This window comes from Podarcis filfolensis, assembly GCF_964270895.1.
Source record: "Podarcis filfolensis genome assembly, chromosome: Z".
NCBI classification, from domain to species: domain Eukaryota; kingdom Metazoa; phylum Chordata; class Lepidosauria; order Squamata; family Lacertidae; genus Podarcis; species Podarcis filfolensis.
The window spans coordinates 34,182,399-34,208,383 of NC_139617.1; the positions used below are offsets into that span (position 1 = coordinate 34,182,399).

At 42.8% G+C, this 25,985-nt stretch overlaps 1 protein-coding gene across 3 annotated transcripts in view; it reads right to left on the minus strand.

Moving 5' to 3' along the window:
• The window catches only part of NUP188 (nucleoporin 188), a 52,314-nt gene extending 26,614 nt beyond the window's left edge, over positions 1–25,700 (minus strand). For 2 of the 3 annotated variants that reach the window (XM_083596247.1, XM_083596246.1), the window contains exons 1-19: positions 25,636–25,700; positions 14,335–14,389; positions 13,152–13,225; positions 12,114–12,198; positions 11,715–11,795; positions 10,776–10,820; positions 9,478–9,570; positions 9,255–9,374; positions 8,730–8,941; positions 7,509–7,623; positions 6,983–7,180; positions 5,991–6,080; positions 5,746–5,811; positions 4,922–5,041; positions 4,488–4,614; positions 2,244–2,399; positions 1,518–1,644; positions 303–390; positions 121–197 (exon numbers count right to left, since the gene is read on the minus strand). In XM_083596247.1, the coding sequence (XP_083452373.1) occupies positions 121–197; positions 303–390; positions 1,518–1,644; positions 2,244–2,399; positions 4,488–4,614; positions 4,922–5,041; positions 5,746–5,811; positions 5,991–6,080; positions 6,983–7,180; positions 7,509–7,623; positions 8,730–8,941; positions 9,255–9,374; positions 9,478–9,570; positions 10,776–10,820; positions 11,715–11,795; positions 12,114–12,198; positions 13,152–13,225; positions 14,335–14,389; positions 25,636–25,661 (1,955 nt within the window). In that variant the 5' untranslated portion in view covers positions 25,662–25,700. The remainder of the gene's footprint in view (positions 1–120; positions 198–302; positions 391–1,517; positions 1,645–2,243; positions 2,400–4,487; positions 4,615–4,921; positions 5,042–5,745; positions 5,812–5,990; positions 6,081–6,982; positions 7,181–7,508; positions 7,624–8,729; positions 8,942–9,254; positions 9,375–9,477; positions 9,571–10,775; positions 10,821–11,714; positions 11,796–12,113; positions 12,199–13,151; positions 13,226–14,334; positions 14,390–25,635) is intronic. The other variant, XM_083596248.1, reaches the window with a different exon arrangement.
• Between the last annotated feature and the right edge of the window lie 285 nt (positions 25,701–25,985).

The window sequence follows — 25,985 nt, forward strand, 5'->3', positions numbered from 1 at the left end:
GAAAACGTTTAAAAATAAATGGTTTGTAAGTGTTTAAGTAACAATAAACACAATGGCCATCCAGGGTTTTATACAATGAAGTCAGTGGATTTATTGTTCCATGGATGTCAGTCAAATTACCTGATCATGTGGCTCATACTAGAGACCGGATTGGCAACGAATGGTAAAAAGCCTGTGTGATGAAGATCCATCCAAACCTGAAAAGGGAGAGCAAAAAGTATATTTATCTGTTCATTACATCTGATCATTACACCTGTTGGAGACAACTCCAATAGAAGCAAAGCCAGAGAGGGCCCCTTTACCTTTGCAGGCATCCGAGAGGCTAGGACGGTCAAACAGTTGACGCAAGAAGCAATAACGTCAACCGGGGGAGAAATAACAGTAGTCAGCCTGGAAGAGAGGCAAAAATAAATACACAGAGCTTTTCCAAAACACTCAAAAGGATGATACCATCTCGTGGTTCCGGCACCGGCTTAAGTACTTGGGAGTTTTAGAAAAAGGATTTGATGAAAGTGGATCAAAGTTTGAATTAGAGATATTAAGTAATGATTCTAAAATTTTATCTAAAATGTATAAATTGCTGCTTGAATGGCATTTGAAGGATGAGGAGGTTAAGTTGGTTATGATTCACTGGGACAAATATACAGCTGAGTGATTGGGTAAAATTATGGAAAGAAATTTACTGCATGCAATGCCCTAAAAGAAAATGTGATGGCAATGATGTATAGATGGTATATTACACCTGTCAAGTTAGTGAAAATGTATAAAGTCAGTAATAAATGTTGGAAATGTAAGGAAAAAGAGGGAACATTTTATCATATGTGGTGGGAATGTAAAAAGGTGAAATGTTTCTTGGAGATGATATATAACGAGATGAAAAAAAAATGTTGAAATATACATTTATAAAGAAACCAGAAGCATTTTTGCTGGGCATTGTTGGGAGTGATATAAATAGAAAGGAATATAAGCTCTTTTTATATGCAATAACAGCAGCAAGAATATTACTGGCCCAAAAATGGAAGCAAGAAGAATTACCGACGATTGAAGAATGGAGGATGAAGTTAATGGACTGTGCAGAACTAGATAAGCTAACAGGAAGGATTCGAAACCGAAATTCATGGAAGACTGGAGTAAATTCACGGAAGACTGGAGTAAATTTACGGACTACTTGAAAAGTATTTCTGAAGATCAGACGACGTTTGTAGGTTTGCAAGAAGTTTTGTGAGGAGTATTATTGGAAGCATTGCAAAAATGGAGAAGGGGAAGGATTATTTGTTAAGAGATGTAAAGGCAATATAAAGTTAAGAAATACATAAGAAGTGGTTAAAACAGTGGATCATCAGAGGTGCTGATGGAAGTCTAAAAAGATTGTAGAAGTGATAAGTTTTGTGGTACATTTTATAATTTATATGTTAAAATCAATAAAAATTATTTTTTAAAAAAATAAGTATTTGGGAGTTTTATCTCCATCTCTCTTGGAGAGGCTTAAGCAGAATGACCACACAGGCTGCCATTACCTCTGTAACAGCATGTAGATCCGTGAAGTAATGGGCAGGAGACAATCGGCGATTGACACATCAGTGCTGATGACTTTGTGAACCAGATCAATGATCGGCTTAACCCTCTGGCAGTGCTGAATGACATCTGGGGAAAAAGGAACGCATTTAGTGTGAGACACCCAGACAAGGTAAAAGCAAGGAACATTAAGAAGCAGGGGCTACTAGTGAGCTGATAGGTTTTTGTTTTACTCATCATAGGAACACAGGAAGGTGCCTTATACTGTGTGAGACCAGTGTCCATCTTGCTTACTATTGTTTACATTGACTGGCAGCAGTGGCTCTCAGTAGTGGTTTCAGGCATGCCTACATGGAGACATCAGGGATTGAACTTGGGACCTTCTCCATGCAAATGTCACCGAGCTCTGGTCCTCATAGTTCTGAATAAAGGACTGAATTAAACAGGAGCATAGGAAGCTGCCTTCTACTGAGTCAGACCATTGGGTTCTATTTTGCTTAGTACTGTAGATAGACACTAACTGGCAGCAACACTGCGTTCCAGGGTTTCAGGCAGGGAGTGTCTCCCAGCACTACCTGCTCCAGTCCTACCTGGAGATGCCACTGGGGACTGAGCCTGGGACCTTCTGAATGCAAGGCTGCTGCTCTGTCACTGAGTTGGCAGTACACCTCACAACATATTTTACAGAGTCCCCACCCTGCTTTTCCAAATTTCTGGGAGAGACTCACCTGCAGTCGACACGACATGCAACAGCATCTCAATCTCGCAAGTGAACAGCGTCCAGCTGCTGTAGGAGTACTCCCATCGTACCAAATAGGCCTGGTCATCCAGCATCACCTGGCCCACTGTTCCCTGAGGTATCCGTAGGTTTGTCTGGCCCAGCCCTAAAAAGCGGGGAAAGGGGACAGGGAGGAAAACAAAGTCAAAACCTTTGTGCAAGTTGAAATTTCTTAAACTACAGACATTTGAATTTAGGGGGGGGGGGGGCGATAACATTCCAGAATTATTTATTTCATAAGATTCATACACAGCTTGATTGTATAAAAAAGCTCTAAAAGCAGTTGACAAAAGATAAAAAGTTATCAATAAGAAGAATCAACAATCATAGAACTGGATAGAGTTGGGGGGACCTTCAGGGTCATCTAGTCCAACCCCCTGAAATCCAGGAATCTCAACGAAAGCATCCATGATAAGATGGCCATCCAGCCTCTGCTTAAAAACTACACCTGCTGTGAGGATCCATCTCAGGGCACATATACAGGATAGCATGAATCAGCTGCAGAATAAGACAACCAATCCACTTTCTCACTTCATAAAGTTAAACTAGCAATAGGTTAACAATAAATTAATAATTGCATTGACTTTCTAGATATCTGGTCAGGCTTGTCTAAAAAACAGGGGGGCGGGTTTAGCAGGTGCCAAAAAGAACAAAGTGAAGGCACCTGCCTGGTTAATAATTTTATTATCTTGTGGCATTACATAAGAACAAAATAAGACAAAACCAAGCCAGATACAAAGAAAAATATCACAGGATCATTTGGTTTCACCCAAGCTAAGTGTGGGACGTGGGTGGCACTGTGGGTTGAACCACAGAGCCTAGGACTTTCCGATCAGAAGGTCGGCGGTTCGAATCCCTGCGACGGGGTGAGCTCCCATTGCTCGGTCCCTGCTCCTGCCAACCTAGCAGTTCGAAAGCACATCAAGTGCAAGTAGATAAATAGGTACCGCTCCAGCAGGAAGGTAAACAGCATTTCCGTGCGCTGCTCTGGTTCGCCAGAAGCGGCTTAGTCATGCTGGCCACATGACCCAGAAGCTGTACGCCAGCTTCCTCAGCCAATAAAGCAAGATGAGCGCCACAACCCTAATGGTCAGGGGTCCTTTTACCTTTAAGCTAAGTGCAAGTAGTATACACAGAACAACTAACAAACCAACATTTAACTTTCACATTCTTTTGATAGGTGTAAAATAGAAATTACCATACAGTCACCAAACTTACGTGCCAAGGGAATGATGATGGTGATAATATTTATTATGTCCCACCACCACCAACTCAATCAAAACACAATAATCAGAAAATGTCACAGAAGCTTCTTGTTATTGGCTCTATTATTAAGGAAGCAAAGTTTTGACACACTGATACCATCATCTCTCACACCTATCATTCATATTCCATCCTCTACCTCAAGCTCACCAGGCCACCCACTCCTGTTCCTGCTTCCCACCCGCCTTGAAGGTTTTCAGCTTCCTGGAACATGCACCTGAACTCTGATGCTGCCTTTGGTTTGTCTGGACAGAAGATGGAGAGGTGTGTCCATGACTCTGTAGAAACTAGCCTACTGGTAAGATGCACATTTGCTGCTCTGCCAACTTCTGCCTTTGCCCCACCACCACTGGCATGTGGCTCCTGGAAAAGAATGTGGTCCTCAGCCTGAAAAATATTCCCCACTCCTGCCCTGCCTCTTTATTGTCCCATTACTCTCCTAAAGTTTTCACTTTTTTGGCCACACATATGCCTCTCCATTGTTTTGGATCTTTGCAGTATCATTCAGTTATCATGGAAATCTTTTGGACTATTAGATAGGGTTACAGTTCCAAGCTGGCAATTATGGTCCAGAAGGTGGCCCTGGGCATTTGATGCCGGCCGCCCCAGCAGAACATAAAACTGTAGGATCCCAAATGGTCCCAACTTCTGCTTCCCATGCTGCTTGACAGGTATTGGGAGACAAGTGTTCAAATCCCCTTGCTCAGCCATGAAGCTCACTGGGTGACCTTGAGCCAATCATTGCCTCTCAGCCTAACCTAACTCACAGGGCTGTTGTGAGGATAAAATGGAGCAGGGAGAACTACATACACCACCTTGAACTCCTTGGAAGAAAGGTGGGATATGAGTGTAATAAGAATAAGAATAATTAGAGAGGACAAACAAGGAGTTGGGACGACCCTGGGGCAAAGAGCCCTGCCTTCTTTCTTACCAAGGGGATACAGCAGCTTCGGTGCCTGCCTTCGCCACAGGGTACCGTCTTCATGAGAAACTACATCGGGAGGCTTGTGCTTGTAGACCTCTATGTAGAAGGACATCTTATCCAAGAAGCTATAGACCTTTAAGCAGAGAGGTGGGGGGACAAAGGCAGAGACTCCTTCATTGTGGGAAGGAGTTGGAAGTCTGATATATCTTTCACATAACCACCCCACTCTTTTATCTAAGGTAGTGTGCATGCCCCATCTTATTTTTATCACCACAACTACCTTTTGAAAGACTGACTTTAAAAGCCCAAGCTCCACCCTGTGACTGAATACAAATTTTTAAACCAGTCTCCCCAGTATAATTTCCACATTCTAACAACTGCACTGGTTCCAGACAGTGGTAATTAAAAGCACTCTAGGATTTATTAGCCTCCAAATGTACCTTTTTTGCTGTAGATTTATCAGACACAAGGGCTGTGAGTAACTGCAGAAGAGGAGAGAGGAGGTGGGGGAACATCCCGCAGACACTGTCCAAAATAATGCCCAGACCTGCACTTGGCTCCTGGTGTGAGAAAGACATGCACAGAATGTCCATTACAAACTGGTGCTAATCAAAGGCATTTTCTTGAGCTGCTAACATCAGATCAGCTTGGGCATTGGGAGTTCCTAACTTTAGAGCACTAGCGTGCTCCACATCCTAGCCACTGGAAGTTTAGAGGTGGACAAGTTTGGAGATGGTGCATGAGCAATAGAAGGTTGAGACAGAAAAGTTTATAACAGACTATGTAATAAAAATGAAAGTGTGTTGCCATGTGGCAGTTCCCCTGGCCACAGTGCAAACTACAGTGTGACAAAAGGCAGTGGATGGGAAGCCGAGGCCATCAAAGGAGGTAAAGACCAAACAGACTGCAGCAGCAGATCCCCAGCTCTGCTGATTTCTCTGTCTGCCAACCTCAGAGTCCACATGGATGCAGAGCCCCAGGCTGGCCAGCACTGTAACTCGCCATTTTCCTACTCCCCAGTCAGTCTTGGAATCCACTGCTGCTAATCAGAATGAAGTAAAGAACACACTCTGTCCATCACAACTATAATAGTGCCCATCACCAATAGTTTTCTGAAGGCCACAATGCAAAGAAGAGCAACACAAGAAGTCTATTGCTCAAAACAGCAAGCAGAGGTCCAAAGCCCAAAAGATGATTTCCCCATAAAGGCTTTGGTCAAAGGAATACAATGTAAGGAAATGCAGGCCAAATGCAGCTAACTTACTGTTTTCCAGAACAGTGGAGGAATGCTGGAAGAAGCCAGAACTTCACATGCTGTATCTATTATGTCCTTTAGAAAGGAGAGAAAAAACCACCCACCACATTACACATCACTTGTTTCTGGTTCTTCCACCGTAAACCTCAAGAATTAAACCAGGTTCAAGACTGTTTAAACCAGACTTCACCAAACTTGGGTGCCCACCCAATGTCGGAACCACCAACTCCCGTCTTAAGCCTTTGGCCTCCTACCTGCTGATTGCCCAATGTGTGCAATTCCAAGGAGGTCAGCACAAAGGAGAGCAGGCCATAAATGCACATGCAAGCTGTGCTGGCGATGCACTGCAGAGCAAAGAGAGTGGGAGGAAAGGATATGGAGTGAACAAAGACTCATTCAGAAACTATAGTTGAGCACAGAATTTAATGAGACATCTATTACGATCACACAACCCAAAGTAACAAGCCCAAACTCTGCAAACATAAAAATGAATACATTTATTTGGTTATTAAATTTATTAGTTGCTTTTTTGCCACAGCAACTAAAAAAAATTAAAACACATACATTAAAACTGGGGGGAGGTGTGGCGAACAACATTAGTACATCACACCCATATTTTAAAAAGCCATAGTTAAAAGCAAAAGGCCTGGTTGAAAAGGAATGTTGTTGCCTGGCACAACAAAGGTCATCTAGTATAACCCCCTGCAATGCAGGAATCTCAGCTACAGCATCCAACCATCCAACCTCTGCTTAAAAACCTTCAATGAGGGAGAGTCCACACACTCCTGAGGGAGTTCGTTCCACTGTCAAACAGCTCTTATTGTCAAGAAGTTCTTCCTTATATTAGGTGGAATCTCCTTTCTTGTAACTTGAATCCATTGGTTGAAATCCTACCCTCTAGAGCATGAGAAAAGAAGCTTGCTCCATCCTCCATGTGATAGCCCTTCACATATTTGAAGATGGCTATCATTTCTCCTCTCTGTCTCTTCTTTTCCAGGCTAAAAATACCCAGCTCCCTCAACCGTTCCTTATAAGGCTTGATTTCCAACCCTTAATCACCTTGGTTGCCCTTCTACGCACAAGTTCCAACTTGTCACCTGTTCGACAGCTGGCATAGTTATGGGGAAAGTGTCTCAGGGGTCAAACTGGACCCTTGGGTGGGCCAAGATTGGCCTGCAGAGGCTGGAGGTTCCACCCACCTCTGCTCAAGAGCCTTCCATGAGATTGCACAAGACATGAGACTCACATTTCCCTCGCTGCTTATTGACCGGAGAAGCTTGGTGAGGTACTGAAATACATTCAGCTGAATAGCTGTGCTGCCCATCCTTCTGATCGCGCTAGGAGACTCTTCGGGGCTCAACATGTGGCGCAGCAAAGCCCAGGCCAAGAGAACTGGGGCATGATGTGTGACATCCCCAAGAGTTAACAGCAAGCAGTCCACCTCCTACTCGGAACAAGAGAATCAAGCTCTTACTCAGGGAATTTGGACATAGAAGCATTCATTTTTAAAATTACATTTATATCCCATCTTTCCTCCAAGGAGCACAAGGTGGTGTACATAGATATCCTTCTCCCCATTTTATCCTCCTGTGAGATGGGTTAGGCTGAGAGAAAGTGACTGGCCCAAGATGACCTTCACAGCCAAGTGGAGATTTGGACTCTGGTTTCCCAGGTCCTAAGCCCAATACCCTAAATACTACACCCCACTGGCTTTCCTGATTATTCTTTTGTAGGTTTCACCACTGAACAGGCAGGACTTGAAATGGGCTTACTTGGCGGATCTGCCCGCTGCCAGAGAATTTATGCTCCTCTTTCCTGTCATCCAACACGCGCTCATGCAGAGAGTCGATTTCCATGCCTTCCACTAGAATGAGAGCACTGAAGTACCTGGAAGATAAGGAGTAAGGTGGCAAGAAAAAGATATAGGTGAGGGATGGGGTGGGTCAAGGAAGTTAGAACTGGAATAAGAAATATTCAGGAGATCATGTGCAATTATTTCTTTATTTTTGTCAACCATATTTTTTCTTTGAGAGATGTGATGTAAAAAAGAAAAAAATCAGAGCAGCTTTGATGGCTGGTGAGCAAAAACAGACAGCAAAGTCATTAACTGCAAAATGAAGGAATGTCTCTCTTCCAGTTTCTGTAATGCTCACGAGCAAACTAGATGTGGCACTGTAATGCCAAGAGCGAAGTGGGCCCTTTTGCCCACAATGGTTTAAAAAAAGACATGTAAAAACACAGAGTATTATATGCTTTGGCTGCAGAATCTCCCTACATATTCTCAACACATCCACCCAGATGTGGCAAAATAGATGCATGGATGTTTTTCACATACATCTGTGTACTACCCCACCACCCTAATAAACCTTTGGACATAAAACAATGTCGTGGGAGAAGCAGGCTGTGAAGACATTAAGAAAAAGGGAGAGAGGAGTGCAAGGGAGGCAGCCCAGACATCAGGGTCTGCTCCAGTTGGCCTGCCCCCACCCAATAAAACCTTTACATATTATATCATTTGTCTTAGTGCTTTAAAACTGTAAACTGCTTGGGTACCCTGGCAGAAAGGCATTATATAAATGCAATGAATAAATAAGAATAGAAGGTCATGCCGAATCAGGCCATTAGCCCCATCTACTTCAGGATCCTGTTCTCACAGGAGCCAACCTGTAGGGAAGCCACAAGCAGGATCTGAGCACAAGGGCACTCTTCCCTCCTGTGGCTTCCAGCAAATGATATTCAGAAGCATTGCTGCCTCCAACTGCAAGCATAGCCATCATGACTAGTAGCCATTGATATCCCCCTCCTCTACGAATTTGTCCAATTCCCTTTTTAAAGCCAGGTTGGTGGCCATTACTGCCTCCTGCGGAAGCAAGTTCCATAGTTAAACAACCTGTTGTGTGAGGAAGGATTTTCTTTTGCCTGCCCTAAATCTTCCAACAATTTGGAACATGCTTGGGGCTGCAACAGCCTTTTTGAGAGGCCCCCCTACTCACCCGATGCGCTCGACGAGATGATCCATGCTCTCATCCACCAGGTGCCTGTTGGTCTGCCGGGAGCCAAACCCCTGATCTTTGAACATTTTGGTGAAAGTCAGCAGCTCTTCTGCTGCCATCTCGAAGTAGGCATAGTAGAGGAAAATGACTTCCAGCAGCATTGACTGCTCCCGGAGGCACTGCATGAACCAGCGAGACACCTGCCGCTCGGTCTGAATAAGCAGGATCCGAATTACAATTACATGCAAACACAACATGGGGGTTAGGGTGGGGAGAGAGAGAAAAGATAGCTTTTAAGCAACTCAATCCCATGTGGATTTTGGTCAGGCTGGCTGGGGCTAATCTATTCATTTATTTCTGAAAATGTATATACTGCTTGGTTCTAAAAGCAGAAACAACCCTTTAAAATGATTTACACAATGAATAAAATAATGAAATTACCAGCAAAAAAAGTTATAAACCACTACCTTAAAACATTCAAATAATGAAAGTCAGAAATACAAAAAGCTGGAAGGAACAAAATACCATTAGGCTTCCGTGGGTCTCCCATGTGGGTGCTTCGGATTGGTACAGCTCCTCAAACTGCTTCCGGTAATTAGGAACCAGCTCCTTATCCAGTTTTTCCACACAATGAGAATACTGGGCCTTTTATAAAGCAAAATAATTTGATTAAGAGCACCACCAGGGACAGATTTATTTTAATGTTTCTATTGTGGAGAGAACCAGGAAATAAAAGCCCAATACCCACCATGTAAGGGTGTCTCTCATCCTGGAAGTATGTAAGAAGCTGGAGGACACAGCGCAGGATACAGATCCGCTCTTCATAGTAATAGTCAGCAAGCTGTGGAAATGTATGTCACCACCCGTTAACACTAGTAGCTGCATTTTGATTTTAGATGACCTCCCCTACATCCTTCTATTAATTTTCTACTAAATACAATGGTACCTTGGGTTACAGACACTTCAGGTTACAGACACTTCAGGTTACAAAATCCACTAACCCGGTAGTAGTACCTCAGATTAAGAACTTTACCTCAGGATGAGAACAGAAATCGTGCAGTAGCAGCGGGAGGCCCCATTAGCTAAAGTGGTACCTCAGGTTAAGAGTGGTTTCAGGTTAAGAACGGACTTCTGGAATGAATTAAGTTCGTAACCAGAGGTACCACGGTAGTCAATTCTTTCCCTTAACCCCAAGTGTTCTGGGTTATAAAACAGGGCTAGGGAACCTGTGGCTTTCCAGATGTTGTTAGACTCTAGTTCCCATCATCCCTGACTGTATGGCCAACCTGCTTGGATCTGATGGGAGTTGTTGTCACTAAAATATTACCCAACCTTTCTATTAAAGGTCCCAGAATGTCATCAATTTCTTCAACTCACTCTACTTAAAGGGACCTTCCACTGAAAATCTTAAGGTCTTTCTTCTGATCTTGTCCCTTAAGACTGTGGCATTTTAAAATCCACCCCCACCCCCACCCCCAGCATGTTTATCCATTAAAACATTTACTTAGTGCTGGTGGGGAGATATATTTTTTTAGAAGACTCCCTTATTTTAACACCTGTTCTGCAGGGAAATGGCTTTATGACTGCTCCAAGGACAATTACAGTAATACCTCTGGATGCAAACGGGATCCGTTCCGGAGCCCCGTTCGCATCCAGAAGCGAACGCAACCCACGTCTGCGCGGGTTGCGATTCGCTGCTTCTGCGCATGATGTCATTTTTACCGTCTGCGCATGCACAAGCTGCGAAACCCGGAAGTAACGCACTCCGTTACTTCCAGGTCGCCGCAGCGCGCAATCCAAAAATACTTGTCCCGAAGCTACTTCAACCCGAGGTATGACTGTAATATACTACACATCTGGATGCTGAGGTGGGAGGGAGGCAGCTTTGCAACTGTCACAAGTGCCAGCAAATCCACATCCATTGTAGTCATCACCACCACAGCTCCTCAAGTTGCAAGGACCATCAGCAGATTCCACATCTATCTGCAGAAAAGCAGTGTGTAGAAATGACCATCCAAAATAAGATTGCAGCATCAAGTTACTGACCTTCAGTATTAAAGCCTGACTCTGCCTTTCGTCTTCCAGAACAGCCTATGCAGAAACATAATAAAAGTAACATAAAGTAACTGATAACCACTAACAGCATCATAAAATAGATTGTGGCATGAAACAAAATCTCATGTATACTGGAAACACTGCAAGGGAATTTGGTTATCATTCCCCACCCCACCATCCTCCAGATTTCAAGCTTCAAACTTGGCTCACTTAAAAATGTTTATTAGTGCATTAAAAAATGTTACCAAGAACTAGCTTACTGTTAAATTCAACGGGACCTATTTTTAGAACACAAAAGAATATAATAAGAGCCCTGCTGGATCAGGCCTTTGGCCCAACAGCATCCTGTTCTCACAGTGGCCAACCAGATGCCCCAATGGGAAGCCCACAAGCAGGACCCAAGTGCAAGAGCACTCTTCCCACCCGTAGTTTTCAGCAACTGGTATTCAGAAGCATTAGTGCCTCTGACCATGGAAGCAAGGGCATAGTCATTAAAGCCATCAATGGCTACTTGCCACATCTCCCTCATTGCTATGTCTAATCCTTTTTTAAAGCTGGTGGCTAAAGCTGGTGGCCATCACTGTTGCCTGAAGGCAGTGTGCACAGCAGACCGGGGCCCTACAAGGGTTTTGGACTATAACTCCCATCAGCCCCAGACAGCACAGCCATATGATGCAGAGGCTGATGGGAGCTGTAGTCCAAAATGTCTGGAGGGCCCTCAAGTTAGGAAAGGACTGCAGACTTAATGAAATTTACTTTAAGGAGATTGCTAGCATGGCTAATGTAGCCAATAAGTTAGGCCTTACCCAACTTTGCAGCATCACACAGAGAAAGGCATTAGCAGATTCCCAGCTACACAGACCCATCTGTAGCAACATATGTCAACATAAACACTGAAGATAGATCCCTGCACAGTTGAAAATTACCAACCTTTAATGAGTCTCTGGTCCCCCTATAATCTTCTTGAAGAAAACACTGTAACAGCTGCACGCTTTGCTCTTCATCCAAACCCTGGAGTAACACACACATTCAGCCAGCTTCCGTTAAGGGGTGGGCACATTCAATACCCCTCCTTTGGACAATTTTTTTTAAAGGAGAGTACAGCAAATTAAATTTGTCCCCGTTAGCTCTCAAGGCTTCTATGAAGTATCGTGCTTCCAAATTATGCTGAGTCAAATCTCAAACCCCAACCGAAACTACTGCCATTCAAATAGGGAATTAGATGGTGATAACTCTCTTTCTTGCATTCCTCCCACCACTTCTGTCCAGAGGAAAGCTTATCAGGAAATAACAAAGGAAGCAACAGAGCTGCCTGTTACACCTACTCACCAAGAACTTGCTGGTTCTCAGACCCAACTCCTTCAGCGGAGCAGCAACATTTTTGTCAGCTTTCACTTTCTCGGCTGAACTTGCACTGCAGATTTTATTGTTATTATTAAAAAGTTAACTTGTGGTAATGAAAAGTCACAAAAGCTTTTTGTTCATAAATCAAAACAAGCATGAAATTTAGGCATCTTTATAACAGCTGTATTGTGAAAACTATTTCCTCCCCTCTGAAGGACTTACAAGGAATAAGCTCCATCAACTAGGCACTGCAAATGTTACCCAACTAGCTCAAGCCCTTGAAACAAGGTATAGAAACTTCATCTGAATCATTTGAAATTAAGAACATAAGAGAAGTTCTACCAGTTCTAACCAAGCACACATTTAGTCCGGCATGCCACTTCCAATTGTAGCCAATCAGAAACCCTAATTTCTATGGGTTTTTGGTAGTCACAGCTGAGCTATTCCATGCTGTTGCCTCCCCAGCAACTGAAGTTCTGTGCTAGACTGCCTCTGAACTTGGAAGTTCCATTTAGCTGCCATGGGTGACATTTAAGCTATCACATCACCAATCCTCCACAAGTATTTTTGTAAAATAATCAGCACATTATCTTCCAGCACCCCATCTTTCCACACACTGAATGAAATAAAAGCCATAAGGATTCTCAAAAAGCCTCCAGAGTATGTAGTAAAGAACATGGCTCTATTTCATCATTTTGACGCTCCTATTTGGTTTAGCTATTTTCTGTTCCCGCTGAAAATTTTCAATTAAAGATTTATTTTTGAAGAGTCTGGTTCTGCCATCAGCACTGCAGGGGGCTGGACTAGATGACCCTTGTGGTTCCTTCCAACTTTACATTTCTATGATCTGTTCCAATAACAGATCTTTGACAATATAGCACCTACATAGCCAATTAGTAGGTTTTAGTCATTTTTAATAGCTTGTAGATGTCTCAGATATGCTTTTATTTCAGTTTTTCATTTCAGCGGACCTACTGAGCTGGATGCAAGCCTTGATAAATAATAATGAATAAATTACTGTACCTGGGGGGCTTATAGTATGAAAGCCCTTCGAGCAGCCTCCGCCAGTGTTTATTCAACTCTTCCTCAATCTGAGCCTAGAAAAGACCAAAATAATAGCAAATACATCATTCTCCATGCTTGGAACTTAAAAAGGAACATGCTCATTTCCACTATCATGTACAAAGCCTGACAAGATCAACAAAGGAATATCATAATCACCTCTGGTTTAGATTCCAGCATAAGCAGAACAGAATCTTTCCTGATTATCAGCCATGGTGGGTGGGGCTGATGGGAGTTACAGTCCACAATATCTGGAGGGCACCTTGGTGGCACCCCCCCACCAACCTAGAATTCAAATTACTGTATACATAACAGAATCATCCCTGACCATAGGGCTATACCGATGGAATGGATAGGGTTGTAGTCCAGAATTTCTGCAGGGAATCCCTGATTTACAGTTTGGATTCTTCTATTAAAAAAAAGATAAAATTATAATAAAAAGAAAAGAAACTTGTTTTTGTTTTGCCTTGAGGTGGAAGAAGACAGAATCTGGGCATGTTCAGTTCGCAATCAGGGACTCCTTCCTTAGGGGTTGGGGAATAAGGGAAGCAGGCTGCTCTACTAAACAGCCTCAGCCCAGTATACCTGAAGGAGCATCTCTACCCCCATTATTCAGCCCAAACACTGAGGTCCAGCTCTGAGGGCCTTCTGGCGGTTCCCTCACCACGAGATGTGAGGTTACAGGGAACCAGGCAGAGGGCCTTCTCGGTAGTGGCGCCTGCCCTGAGGAACGCCCTCCTATCAGATGTCAAGGAAATAAACAACTATCTGACTTTTAGAAGACATCTGAAGGAAGCCCTGTTTAGGGAAGTTTTTAATGTTTCATATTTTATTGTGCTTTTAATTCTGTTGGGAGCCGCCCAGAGTGGCTGGGGAAACCCAGCCAGATGGGCGGGGTATAAATATTATTATTATTATTATTATTATTATTATTATTCCAGGTGAGATAACCTGTCTACACCAGAAACCATTCTACACAAACGTGCAGCATAAGGAAGAACAAATATTACACGGGAAGTGAACGATATGGAAAAATCCTCTCTGTATACACATTTCAGGGATAGAGGCTACACAATGATGATGGCAGACATCCCAGAAAAGCATCCCCAACAAAAAAGAGGTGGCAAACCCATCCTCTACTTACTGGTTCTCTCAGAGCTGATCTGCCCAACAGAATGGTCCACAGTTCTCTGCTGCTTCTAGAAAAAGAATGTATTTTGAAAGAGGAAAAAACTGTATCTGTTTTGCTTCTTTTATGTCTTTTTTATTGTAATGTATCTATTTACTTCTATATACAATATTTATACACTGCCATATCATAAACATATATTACAGCTGTTTACATCATTAAAGCATGAAACCAACAGTAAGATCATAAAAAGTTAAAAACAAGTTAAAAGAAAAAGAATTTTTTTAAAAATAGACCATTGTAGGATCTGCATAGGCTTAGTGGAGTAGAAAAGTTTTCAGCAGGCATTTAAAAGTTGGCACAGAAGGTGTCTGTTAAATCTCTATTGGCAGGGTATTCCACAGGACTGGGCTGATGACACTAAATAAGACTTGATTTCTCACTGTTGTCAAACAAGCGTCACCAAATGACCAAGGACACTGCTGAAGATTACTTCAGTGATCAATCTGGAGTATAAGGGTTCAGGAGATTCCTACAATATCCTAGACAATATCCTAGGATTTTGTAAATCAATACAAGAACCTTGAACCTGGTTCAGTAGCAGATGGGCAGCCAGTACAGCTTTTTGAACACTAATGTCACATGGACTTAACCAGAAATTTTCATCAGTAATCTGGCTGCAGCATTCTGCAGCAACTTGAGCTTCCAAACCAGACCAAAGGGCAGCCCCACATACAACACCCTACAGCAGGCATGTCCAAAGTCCGTTTTGGGGGCCTAATCCGGCCCACTGGTCAGTTTAATCCAGCCCCTGTGGCAGTTTATTTCCTGGGGTAAAATCCTAAAAAAAAAAAAAATTTGACAACTTCAACCCCAAAAAATGGTCAACAACTTTGGTCAGCCCGTTGGTAGGCCCTCACAGTCCTTCACTTCATCAAATCTGGCCCTCTTTGAAAAAAGTTTGGACACCACTGCCCTACAGTAATTCAGCCTCAAAGTTACCAATGCATGAACTCTCGTGGCCAAGCTATCCCTGTCCAGGAATGGTTGTGGTTGGCAAACCGGATGAAGCTGATAAAAGGCACTTCTAGCCTCAAAGGATACTTGGGCTTCAAGTGGCAAAGATGCAACCAGGAGTACCCCCAAACTATGCACTTGCTCCTTCAGAGGGAGTACAACCCCATCCAGAGCAGGTACCTTGCCAACTTCCCAAACTTGGGAACCAGCCACCCAAAGAGCCTGAGTCTTCCCAGGATTCAAACACAGTTTAACTGGCCCTCATCCAGTCCACCACTGCATCCAGACACAGGTTCAAAGCTTTCACAGTCTTTCCTGATTCAGATGTTAAGGAGAGGTAGAGCTGCGTGTCATCCCTGCCTACTGGTGACACCTCACAGCAGTATGTGGAACCCCATAGCACAAATGCCAGGGGCCAAGGAGCACTAACCCAGGCTACTTTCTGGTCACCACCTTGAAGATACAAACAGAACCACTCTAATACAGTGACGCCACAATGCCCATCTCACTAAATCAGTTCAGGAGGATACTATGGTCAATGGTATCAAAAGTTGCTGAGAGATCAAGATGCAACAGGATCACACACTCTCTGTCCCTCTCACAATAAAGGTCATCCATCAGGGCAACCAAGGCTGATTCCATTTCAAAACCAGCTGTGAATCAATGTTAGAAACTCAGATAAGCAAGCTATTTGCCAAATGGCCCCTTAAACCTAGGTTAAAAGTGCAACAACAACATGTTTAGTTACCATTTTCCCCTAAAGACAGTGAAGCAAAAAATGAATTGTGTATATTGTAATATATTTTACAATTCAGTCACACATTTTACCAATTACAGTAATCCTTTTTCTTAGAATCCATTTTCTTAGAAACACAATTCACATGAGTGACACATTTTAATACCACATTGGCAATTGTTAACTGGACACCACAAACATAAATGGGGCTGAGCCTCAGCAATAGTGGACAACCATAAGTCATTTGGATAATTAAAATTTATAAATGTCAGTATATATGTGTGTGTATTACATAAAATATTGTGTTACATTTGTATGCAACACTGCTTTAAATGACAATAATATACTATGTATTACTTTTGCTAAATCCATAACCAATTATAAGGTGGCACTATTATCACTACAGTAGTGTGTAACACTAATTTGCTAAGAGTACTGTCCAATTTGTTATGAGTACTGTGACAAGGAGAAAAAAACTGAAGTTTGTTACAAAAGGTGAATGAATAAATAGAACATACATGTGTTATTTTGTTTATACAATAAAAATATTGGTACCATACTTTAGTTTTCAAAATACTCTTAAGTTTTTATTTTTTAAATTTGGCCTTCTATTGAGCATTGGAGCTCCCGAGAGGGAAATCATGATATAAATATGCAACAACAAGCAGCAAATAAATGGAGTTTCACAACTCTCAGTAAAACACATACAGGTGAAACTCGAAAAATTAGAATATCGTGGAAAAATTCATTTATTTCAGTAATTCAACTTAAAAGGTGAAACTAATATATGAGATAGACTCATGACATGCAAAGCGAGATATGTCAAGCCTTTATTTGTTATAATTGTGATGGTTATGGTGTACAGCTGATGAAAACCCCAAATTAACAATCTCAGAAAATTAGAATATTAAATGCAATCAGCAAAACGAGGATTGCAAATAGATCAATATTAGACCTCTGAGAAGTAGAAGCATACGTATGTACTCAGTTTGGGCCCCTTTTGCATCAATTACTGCCTCAATGTGGCATGGCATGGATGCTATCAGCCTGTGGCACTGCTAAGGTAGACCAGGATGCTTCAATAGCAGCCTTCAGCTCTTCTGCATTCTGCAGGTTTTGGTACTTTTGGCAGTGTGGGCAGGTGCCAAGTCCTGCTGGAAAATGAAGTCAGCATCCCCATAAAGCTTGTCTGCGGAAGGAAGCATGAAGTGCTAAAAAATCTCCTGGTAGACGGATGCGTTGACCCTGGACTTAATGAAGCACAGTGGACCAACACCAGCTGATGGCATGGCTCCCCAAATCAACACAGACTGTGGAAACTTCACACTGGACTTCAAGCATCTGGCATTGTGTGCCTCCCCATTCTTCCTCCAGACTCTGGGTCCTTGGTTTCCAAATGAGATGCAAAAGTTGCTCTCATCAGAAAAGAGGACTTGGGACCACTGAACAACAGACTAGTTCTCTTTTTCTTTAGCCCAGGTAAGATGCTTCTGACGTTGTTTCTTGTTCAGGAGCGGCTTGGCAAGAGGAATACATTTTTTTTAATAAGATATTTATTAAAGTTTTCAATATTAATACAATAAGAAAAAATCAAAAATAAAAAAGGAAAAATAACAATAATACAAAAATAAAAATAATTAAAAACACATAAAATTTCCATAACTTATTTTCCATTAACTTATTTCCCAGACCTCCTCCTACCTACCTTTTTTGTACTCCAATTCAAATTGTTAATTCAACAAATCCTTATCAATAAATTTTAACCTGCTTCTTTTTAATTCAACAAATCCTTATGTTCCAGTTCAAATTGTTGATTCATCAAGTCCTTATCACCAAGACCTTAGTTTTACCATATTTTTCTTTATATAACCCGCTTTTTAACTTTATCCAAGCTTAATTCTCATCCAAACCTATATAACAGTGCTTATTCTTAAAACATTTCCCTAAGGTCGAAAGAAGGTTCCCTTCCACAAATTTCCAGTTCTCCTAGAAATAAGACCAAAAAAAAAAAAAGATTGAACAGAAAAGCAACTTATATCATGTACCCTTCCCATTTTTCATTCCACCCACCCCCCTTCCCGGTTTCAGTCCCAACAAATCTCAAAATAAAACCATCAACCCAGTGACCTTATATCCGAGGCTCTTAAGTCTCTCTCCTGACCCCTCTGCCAGTCTCTTTGATAGTCTTTTATATTCAAAACCAAATCTCGATGGGACTCCTGCCCTGCAGCGTCCAAGTTTCTTCCAGCCAGGCCTACATACTTGAAAGTAAGTCCTGTAAGGTATTCCACATCTTGTTTCATTCTCCTTAAAATTCCAAATGTCCTATATGCCCCAAACGCGAAACAATTAGAATTCTTCCAGAAGACACTAAACAAATTCCTCTCCTTCTCTGAAGGGGAAGCAATCCTAGGAGGGGACCTCAATCTAAATATGAAAGGTATATCCCTGAAAGACATCCACCCTACAACCCCATGGGCAACCTTCCTCCGAAGGAAACCCCCAACAACAAGGAACTCCTACAAGTTACTAAAAATGCTAAAAAACAGGGGTCTCTATGACATTTGGGGTGAGCAAAACCCGGGAGACATCAGCCATACATTCCAATCGGGATGTCACGATACAGTGTCCAGACTGGACAGCATTCTGCTCACACAGGGTCTGATCCCCTCAGTGGAATCAACAAACATAGGTAACATTAAAATCACAGATCATGCCCCAGTAGAAGTCACCGTTAAAATAGGAGAAGGAACACAAACCACCCCATCATTGTCCTTCAGTCCCATCCTAACTACAAACAAACAAATTAGAGAGAGTCTCACAAAAACCCTCCAAAACTACTTCAAGGAAAACGATGTAGACAATATAACAACCCCCCTCCTATGGGACACAATGAAAGCGGTCACCAGAGGAGCTTGCATAAAAGAGAAAACATCCCTTAAAAAACAAACCTCCTCAAAAATTAGCAAAATAGAACAAGACATCACAGCCCTCTCAACACACTACAAACAAACAGGATCTAAAAAACTCCTCAAACTTATAGAACAAAAAAGGAGAGAACTAGACTCCCTAGAAATTAACAAAACAATGATCAACATTCTATATTCTAAACAACGTTTCTATGAATATGGAGGGAAAAACTCCAGATTACTAGCAAATAGATGTAGGAAAAAAGCACTCAAAACAAGAATACACTGCATCACCAAAAAAGATGGCAACATAACATTCTCCCCTGAAGAAATATCCTCAGAATTTGCAGAATTCTACTCCAACCTATACACCTCCCATAACCCACCAGAGAAGGAAATCAGAACATTTCTAGCAGGACTGACCATGCCTACCCTAACTGATGAGGAACAGGAATTCATGGACAGCCCTATCACCCAAGAGGAAATAGAAGTGGTCCTCAAAAACCTGAAACCACATAAAGCCCCAGGCCCAGACGGCTTCACAGCAGAATTCTATAGGAAATTCAAAGAACCCTTGATGCCCTACATGACCCGCCTATTCAACGACATCATAAAAGGGGGCCCCATCCCCAAAACCTGGACCCACTCCAAAATAGTCTCCATCCCAAAACCACTAAAAGACAGCCTCAAAGTAGAATCATACCGCCCAATCTCATTAATAAACCAAGACTACAAGATATTCACATCAATCTTGGCCAACCGCCTAAAAATCTTCCTACACAAGTTAATAGCCCCAGACCAGACTGGCTTTGTCCCTGGCCACAATATAACAGACCCCATCAGGAAACTACTGAACCTGATCGAACACAGCAAGGCAACTAAACTCCCATTGACAATTATGTCCCTAGACATCCTCAAAGCCTTTGATTGCTTAGAGTGGAAATACATATTAGCAGTACTAACTAACATGAAATTTGGCCCCAACTTCCTACAAACCCTCAAACAAATATACTCCCAAGCCTCAGCAAAATGCAGAACTAACAATATGGATTCTAATACTATAGCTATCCAAAGAGGCACGAAACAAGGATGCCCACTGTCTCCCTTCTTATTTATCCTGGCTCTGGAACCCTTAGCAATCCGCATCCGAGCAGCCACAGACATCAAGGGAGTGGAAATAAAAGGCAGAACCTATAAATTAGGGCTCTTTGCAGATGACCTAATGGTCACAACACCAGACCCCATAAGCACAGCAACCTCCCTAATCAGAGAACTCAACACATTTGCAATGGTGTCGGGCCTACAGGTAAATTTTACAAAGTCAGAAGCTATGTGCTTCAACACCCCTCCTCACACCCAAAAAGAACTCACGAAGGTCACCAAAATAAAACTCTGCCACACCAAGTTCAGATACCTAGGGGTACAAATAACCAGAAACCTCAATAAACTGTACCTCCACAACTACAAGCCCCTGTGGCGACAAATTAACAAAGACCTAAAGAGATGGAATAACATGAATTTCACTCTCTCAGACAAAACAGCCATGATCAAAATGATCACACTCCCAAAACTAACCTACCTATTCCAAACCCTCCCAATCTGGATCCCCTCAACCCAACTCCGCAGTTGGCAGAGAAAACTACACTCTTTCATCTTCTCACATAAAAAACCAAGAATAAGCCCCAAATACCTGCACCTCCCCACCTCAGAAGGAGGATGGGGAATCCCCAACATAGAAGCATATTACATTGCCAACCAAATACGCCATATAATCCCATACATACTAGAAGATGAGACAAAACAATGGGTACACCTAGAGAGGGACACAATTGAAAATACCTGCACCACAACATACCCACTCCTCCCAAACAAACTAAAGAAAATTCCCACAGCACTTAACAGGTACACACAGACCATGCTCAAAGCATGGAAAACACAAATAGGCAAACTATCCCCAACCCCATCCCCACTAATCCCCCTGGCGTACCACCCATTATTCCACCATGCAGCACAAAACCTCCAGATAAAAACCTGGCGAACCAAAGGCTTATATCGCCTAATAGACTTTTATAAAAATAACAAACCCTTGTCAACACAAGAAATACAAGACAAACTAGAAGACACCCAAATGCCCTGGTTAACACAACACCAACTACATGCCCTCTTAAACAACCCAACAGTAAAATCAGCAGCAACTAGACCCCTGACAACCTTTGAAAACCTCCTCCTAACAACAAAGGGAAACGGTAAAGGGGCGGTATCCGCAATATACAAAATACTACTCCAAAACCCCGCAAATCCCCTAGACGCAATCAAAAAACAATGCGAGAATGACATAGGCTATGAGATTAACCCCACTCAATGGACCAGAATGTGGTCTAAACCCCCCCTTTAAATCCATATCAACGAAAAGAAAAGAACTCACACTGAAACTCACCTACAGGTGGTACCTAACACCAAGGAAACTAGCGCTAATACACCCAGGAACCTCACCAAAATGCTGGAGAGGGTGCACCTCCACAGGCACATACCTCCACATGTGGTGGGAGTGTCCCAAAATCCAACTATTCTGGACAACAGCCATACAAGAAATATGTAAAATAACTAAACAAGTATTAGACGTCACCCCAGAATTGGCCCTACTAAACATCTTCCAAGACAACAATGCCCATTTACACCACAAAGAACTCATAACCCACCTACTTTCAGCAGCCAGAAACACCATAACCAGACACTGGAGAGACCTGTCAGGAGTAAGCATGGACCAATGGTACCAAATAGTATGGGAAACAGCCCTACTAGAAAAATTAACTAATAAACTGAAACTGACACGGGGACAAACAGAAGAAGACACCTTCACCCTGGTATGGCTCCCCTTTATCACATACACAGCCCAACAGGACAACAACAATAATCCACCAACAGCATACAAATCAATATGGCTAACCTGATCCAAAACACCCACCCACCTCACTCACACACGAAAACAAAGATCACCACAGCCAATCACAAACAAACAATCACACCCTAGGCCAACCCCAACCTCTCTCACCACCAAAGGAACACAAGTGAACAACACAAGCACGCTGACACCAAACTCTACATACATTAAGCATAACAGAAACACCGCTACCCGACCCCACCCCCATCCATCTCCCCTCCCTCCACCCCCTTTCCTTTTTTTTTCCTTTTTCTTTTCTTCTCTCCCTAATGCCTCATCAAATGAAACAGATTTGTAAAATTGTTACATGGAAGAAAAAAAAAATACGAGGCATTACACTTACACTGTAAAACAAGAAAACCCTTAATAAAATATTAAAAAAAAAAAAATTCCAAATGTCCCTATAGCTCCAACTTCCAACTGAATCAAATTTATAATCCAAGTGTCATATGATCTCAAGATAAGGAGATCTCTCCATTTTTCATTTTCCAATTCAGGCCAGGCTTCCATCTTCAAAGGTTTGTTTCTTCTTATTACCATCATGTCAGGCCTCAGGTTACCGCTCACCTTTTGCATCTGCAGGGTTGGGTCACCCCCTTTTTTCTCTTCAATGGCAGCATTATTCTCCTTCTCGGTTTCCTCTGTTTGTTCAGTTAAGTGAAAATCCTGTACCAAGTTCTTATCAGGTTCATTGTTAGAACTGGCTCTTGTGCCCAAGGTTATAACATTTGTAGTCAAAACATCTATTTGATCTTGCAACTTTCCCAAGAGAAATAAAATCTTGTTCAATTCAGACTGTATTTCTTTACCCACGGCCATTCTTGCAATGTCCCAAAGCTCCCTCTAGGGGGATTTAAATTTCTTTTTACTCCTTTCAGCACAAAACCAAAAGTTCCATACATTAAATTGTAGCAGTCCTTCCTTCTTTTAAAACATAAAAATGTAACCAATACTTACATTGCAGCCAATATAAGCAGCAGAGACAAAAACCTCTTTTTGTATCTTGACAGCTAACTTGACAGCTGTCAAATTATTCAATTACTCCTCAACCGGCTCTCACGGACCACTCCCGGGTCCAGGGGGGGGTGGCACATCGGTTTTTAAATTTAGTTCTTCTCCCGCAGGTCCCCCTGCTTCCAAGTAAGTTTCCTTGTAATTTCAATCGGTAGAATTAAAATCTTTTATAAAAAGTAGAGTTCTCCACGACCTTAGTTGGAGGTTCTTTGCTTCAAAATATTTACAGAAAGGGGAGGCAGACTTCCTGGTTTTACCTTCCCCGATCAGTGCCGAATTTAAAAATATTTAAAGGATCCAATTTCCGTACTACTCACGGGTTGTTGTTTTAAAGTCCCAATTGTTCCAGGAAAAGGCAGCGCTCTCCGGCAACAGCAATGCAGCTTCGCTCCACAGAAATAGCTGATGACTCTCAGCACCGCGCCGCTTCCCCCTCTTCACTTCGGAGCCCGTTGGTGGGTTCCTTAGTGGGTTGGGGGGGCGCTAATGGTGCCCGCCGAGTCCCGTGCTCACAGGCTTCATCCGCCTGTGATTTGGCAAGAGGAATACATTTGAAGCCCATCTCCAGGATCCATCTGTGTGTGGTGGCTCTTGATGCACTAACTCCAGCCTCAGTCCACTCCTTGTGAAAGTCCCCAACACGTTTGAATGGTCTTTTCCTGACAATCCTCTCCAGGCTGCAGTCATCTCTGCTGCTTGTGCACCTTTTTCTTCCACACTTTCCCCTTCTGCATAATTTTCCATTAATGTGCTTCGATACAGCACTTTGGGAACATTCAACTTCTTCTGCAATTACCTTCTTCTGCAATTACCAACTGGATTACCTGCTCTATCCACTGGGAAATCCCCCAAAGAAGTCAAGAATCCATCAAATTCCATCAGTCTCGGGGGGGACCATCTCCTAACTGGCTGTCCAGTTTTTGCTTCATACTCTTGCATATACAGTGGTACCTCAGGTTAAGTACTTAATTCGTTCCGGAGGTCTGTTCTTAACCTGAAACTGTTCTTAACCTGAAGCACCACTTTAGCTAATGGGGCCTCCTGCTGCCGCTGCGCTGCTGGAGCACGATTTCTGTTCTCATCCTGAAGCAAAGTTCTTAACCCAAGGTACTATTTCTGGGTTAGCAGAGTCTGTAACCTGAAGCGTCTGTAACCTGAAGCGTATGTAACCCGAGGTACCACTGTATATATGTGTGTGTGTGTGTGTGTGTGTGCGTGCGCACTCTTAACCTAGGCTTAAGGGGCCACTTGGTGAATAGCTTATATATCCGAGTTTCTAACACTGCCCCAAGTACAGTTACTTCTACACACACAGCACACTTATGTACATTGCCAATATGAACTTCCCATTCCTGTGCACCTGAAGAAAATGTAGCCCAGAGTGACCAAGAAACAGCTTCCTAAGATCCTATTTAAATCAGCCTTTAACTCAGTAAAAGACTGAGAAATAGCTCAGTGCTTACAGTTTCTGTCTGGTGCAATACGATACGATACAATATCTTTATTGTCATTGTCCCTTGCGGAACAATGAAATTGAAAACTACATAAAACTACATTAAAACTACATAAAACTACCAGAAAACTACATAAAACTACATAAAAGCTACATAAAACTGCTACAAAACTACATAAAACATTCAAAACCCCCTAAAAACTCTAAAACCCCATTTTAAAAAACACAGAAAGGCAAAGGGTTAATCCCTAGCAGCCTCTCCAGGTAGGGCTGGGAAGGTCCCCTGTCTGAAACTCTGGAGAGTGGCTGCCAGTCCGTGTAGGCAATACTGAGCTAGAAGGGCCAATGGTCTGACTTGGTATACGGCAGTTTCCCCTGCCCCCTGTTTAACTGTGCACTTTATTCAAGACCACGAGGACTAGAACCTTCTTTTACATTTAGGAGAATGCATATAGCTCAGTGGCAGAGCATCTTATTCAGTCCCCAGCTGCATCTCCAGGTAAGGTTGGGGAAAAGACCCTGTCCAAAAACCTGGAGAGTGGCTGCTGCCAGCCAGTGTGGGCAACACTGAGCTAGATGGACCAAAGGTGCAACTCAGTAAAAGGAACTGGTGTGTCTTCCAAGCAAGGGCCATAGCCCAGTGACTGAAGCATCTGCTTGCCATGCATAAGTTTCCCAGGTTCAGTCCCAAACAGCATCTCCATGTACCTCTTTCAACATCCCCTGACAGGAACCCCAAAGAGCCACTACTTCCGGTCGGTGTGGGCAGCACCAAGCTAGACGGGCAAATGGGCTAACTCATGAGAATGCAGCTTCCTATTCATTTATTTAATTTCACAAGATTTATACACTGCTTGGTTCTTTAAAAGAAAAAAACCTCAAAGCAGTTTACAAAAAGATAAAACAAGAAAATCAAGAAAAATCAACAACCCTGCTTTGAAACAAACAAAAGTTAGAAGACTTAAACAGATTAAAATTACCTCAACTTTCTAAGCATGAATCCAACTAGCTTCTAATTGCGGGTATGACCCCATTAAAACGACTAGAACCAACCACATGCATTCATTCAAAGGGGCCGACTTTGGAGTAGGGCTAAGCTTTGGCCCAACAATCTCCCTTCTCGGGCTGATTTAGCCACAATTTAAAATAAAATCATTTTATTTCATTTTGAAACTGCACGATCTTTTTCTCCCCTCGCCCTCACCCAATCAGTCAGTCGCTCCTCGCAACGCGCGCCTTCCCTTACCTCGCGCACAGCCCCTCAGTCGCCATCTTGCCTCTTCCCCTGCCCCACCCCCTTTCCCACGTGATATTCTCCCTCCCAAAATCAGCCAATCCATGAGCTAGAAAGGGAGAAAGAAGAAGGTGGAGCGAACGGCTAGAGCGCCTCTTTCCCGCTGTCCGCGAGTCACGTGACACAAGGCCCTTCTCTCTCTTGAGGAAGCGTGAGGGGCGCAGGGTGAGGGAGGCGACGTGACGTGTTGTGCGTAGCACGTCGACATGATGGCGGCGCCCAGTAGGGTGAGTTTATTACCGAAGAGGGATCAGCTGGGTGAGGCAATGGAAGGTTTGTGGAGGCCTATTGAGGTTGCTTTC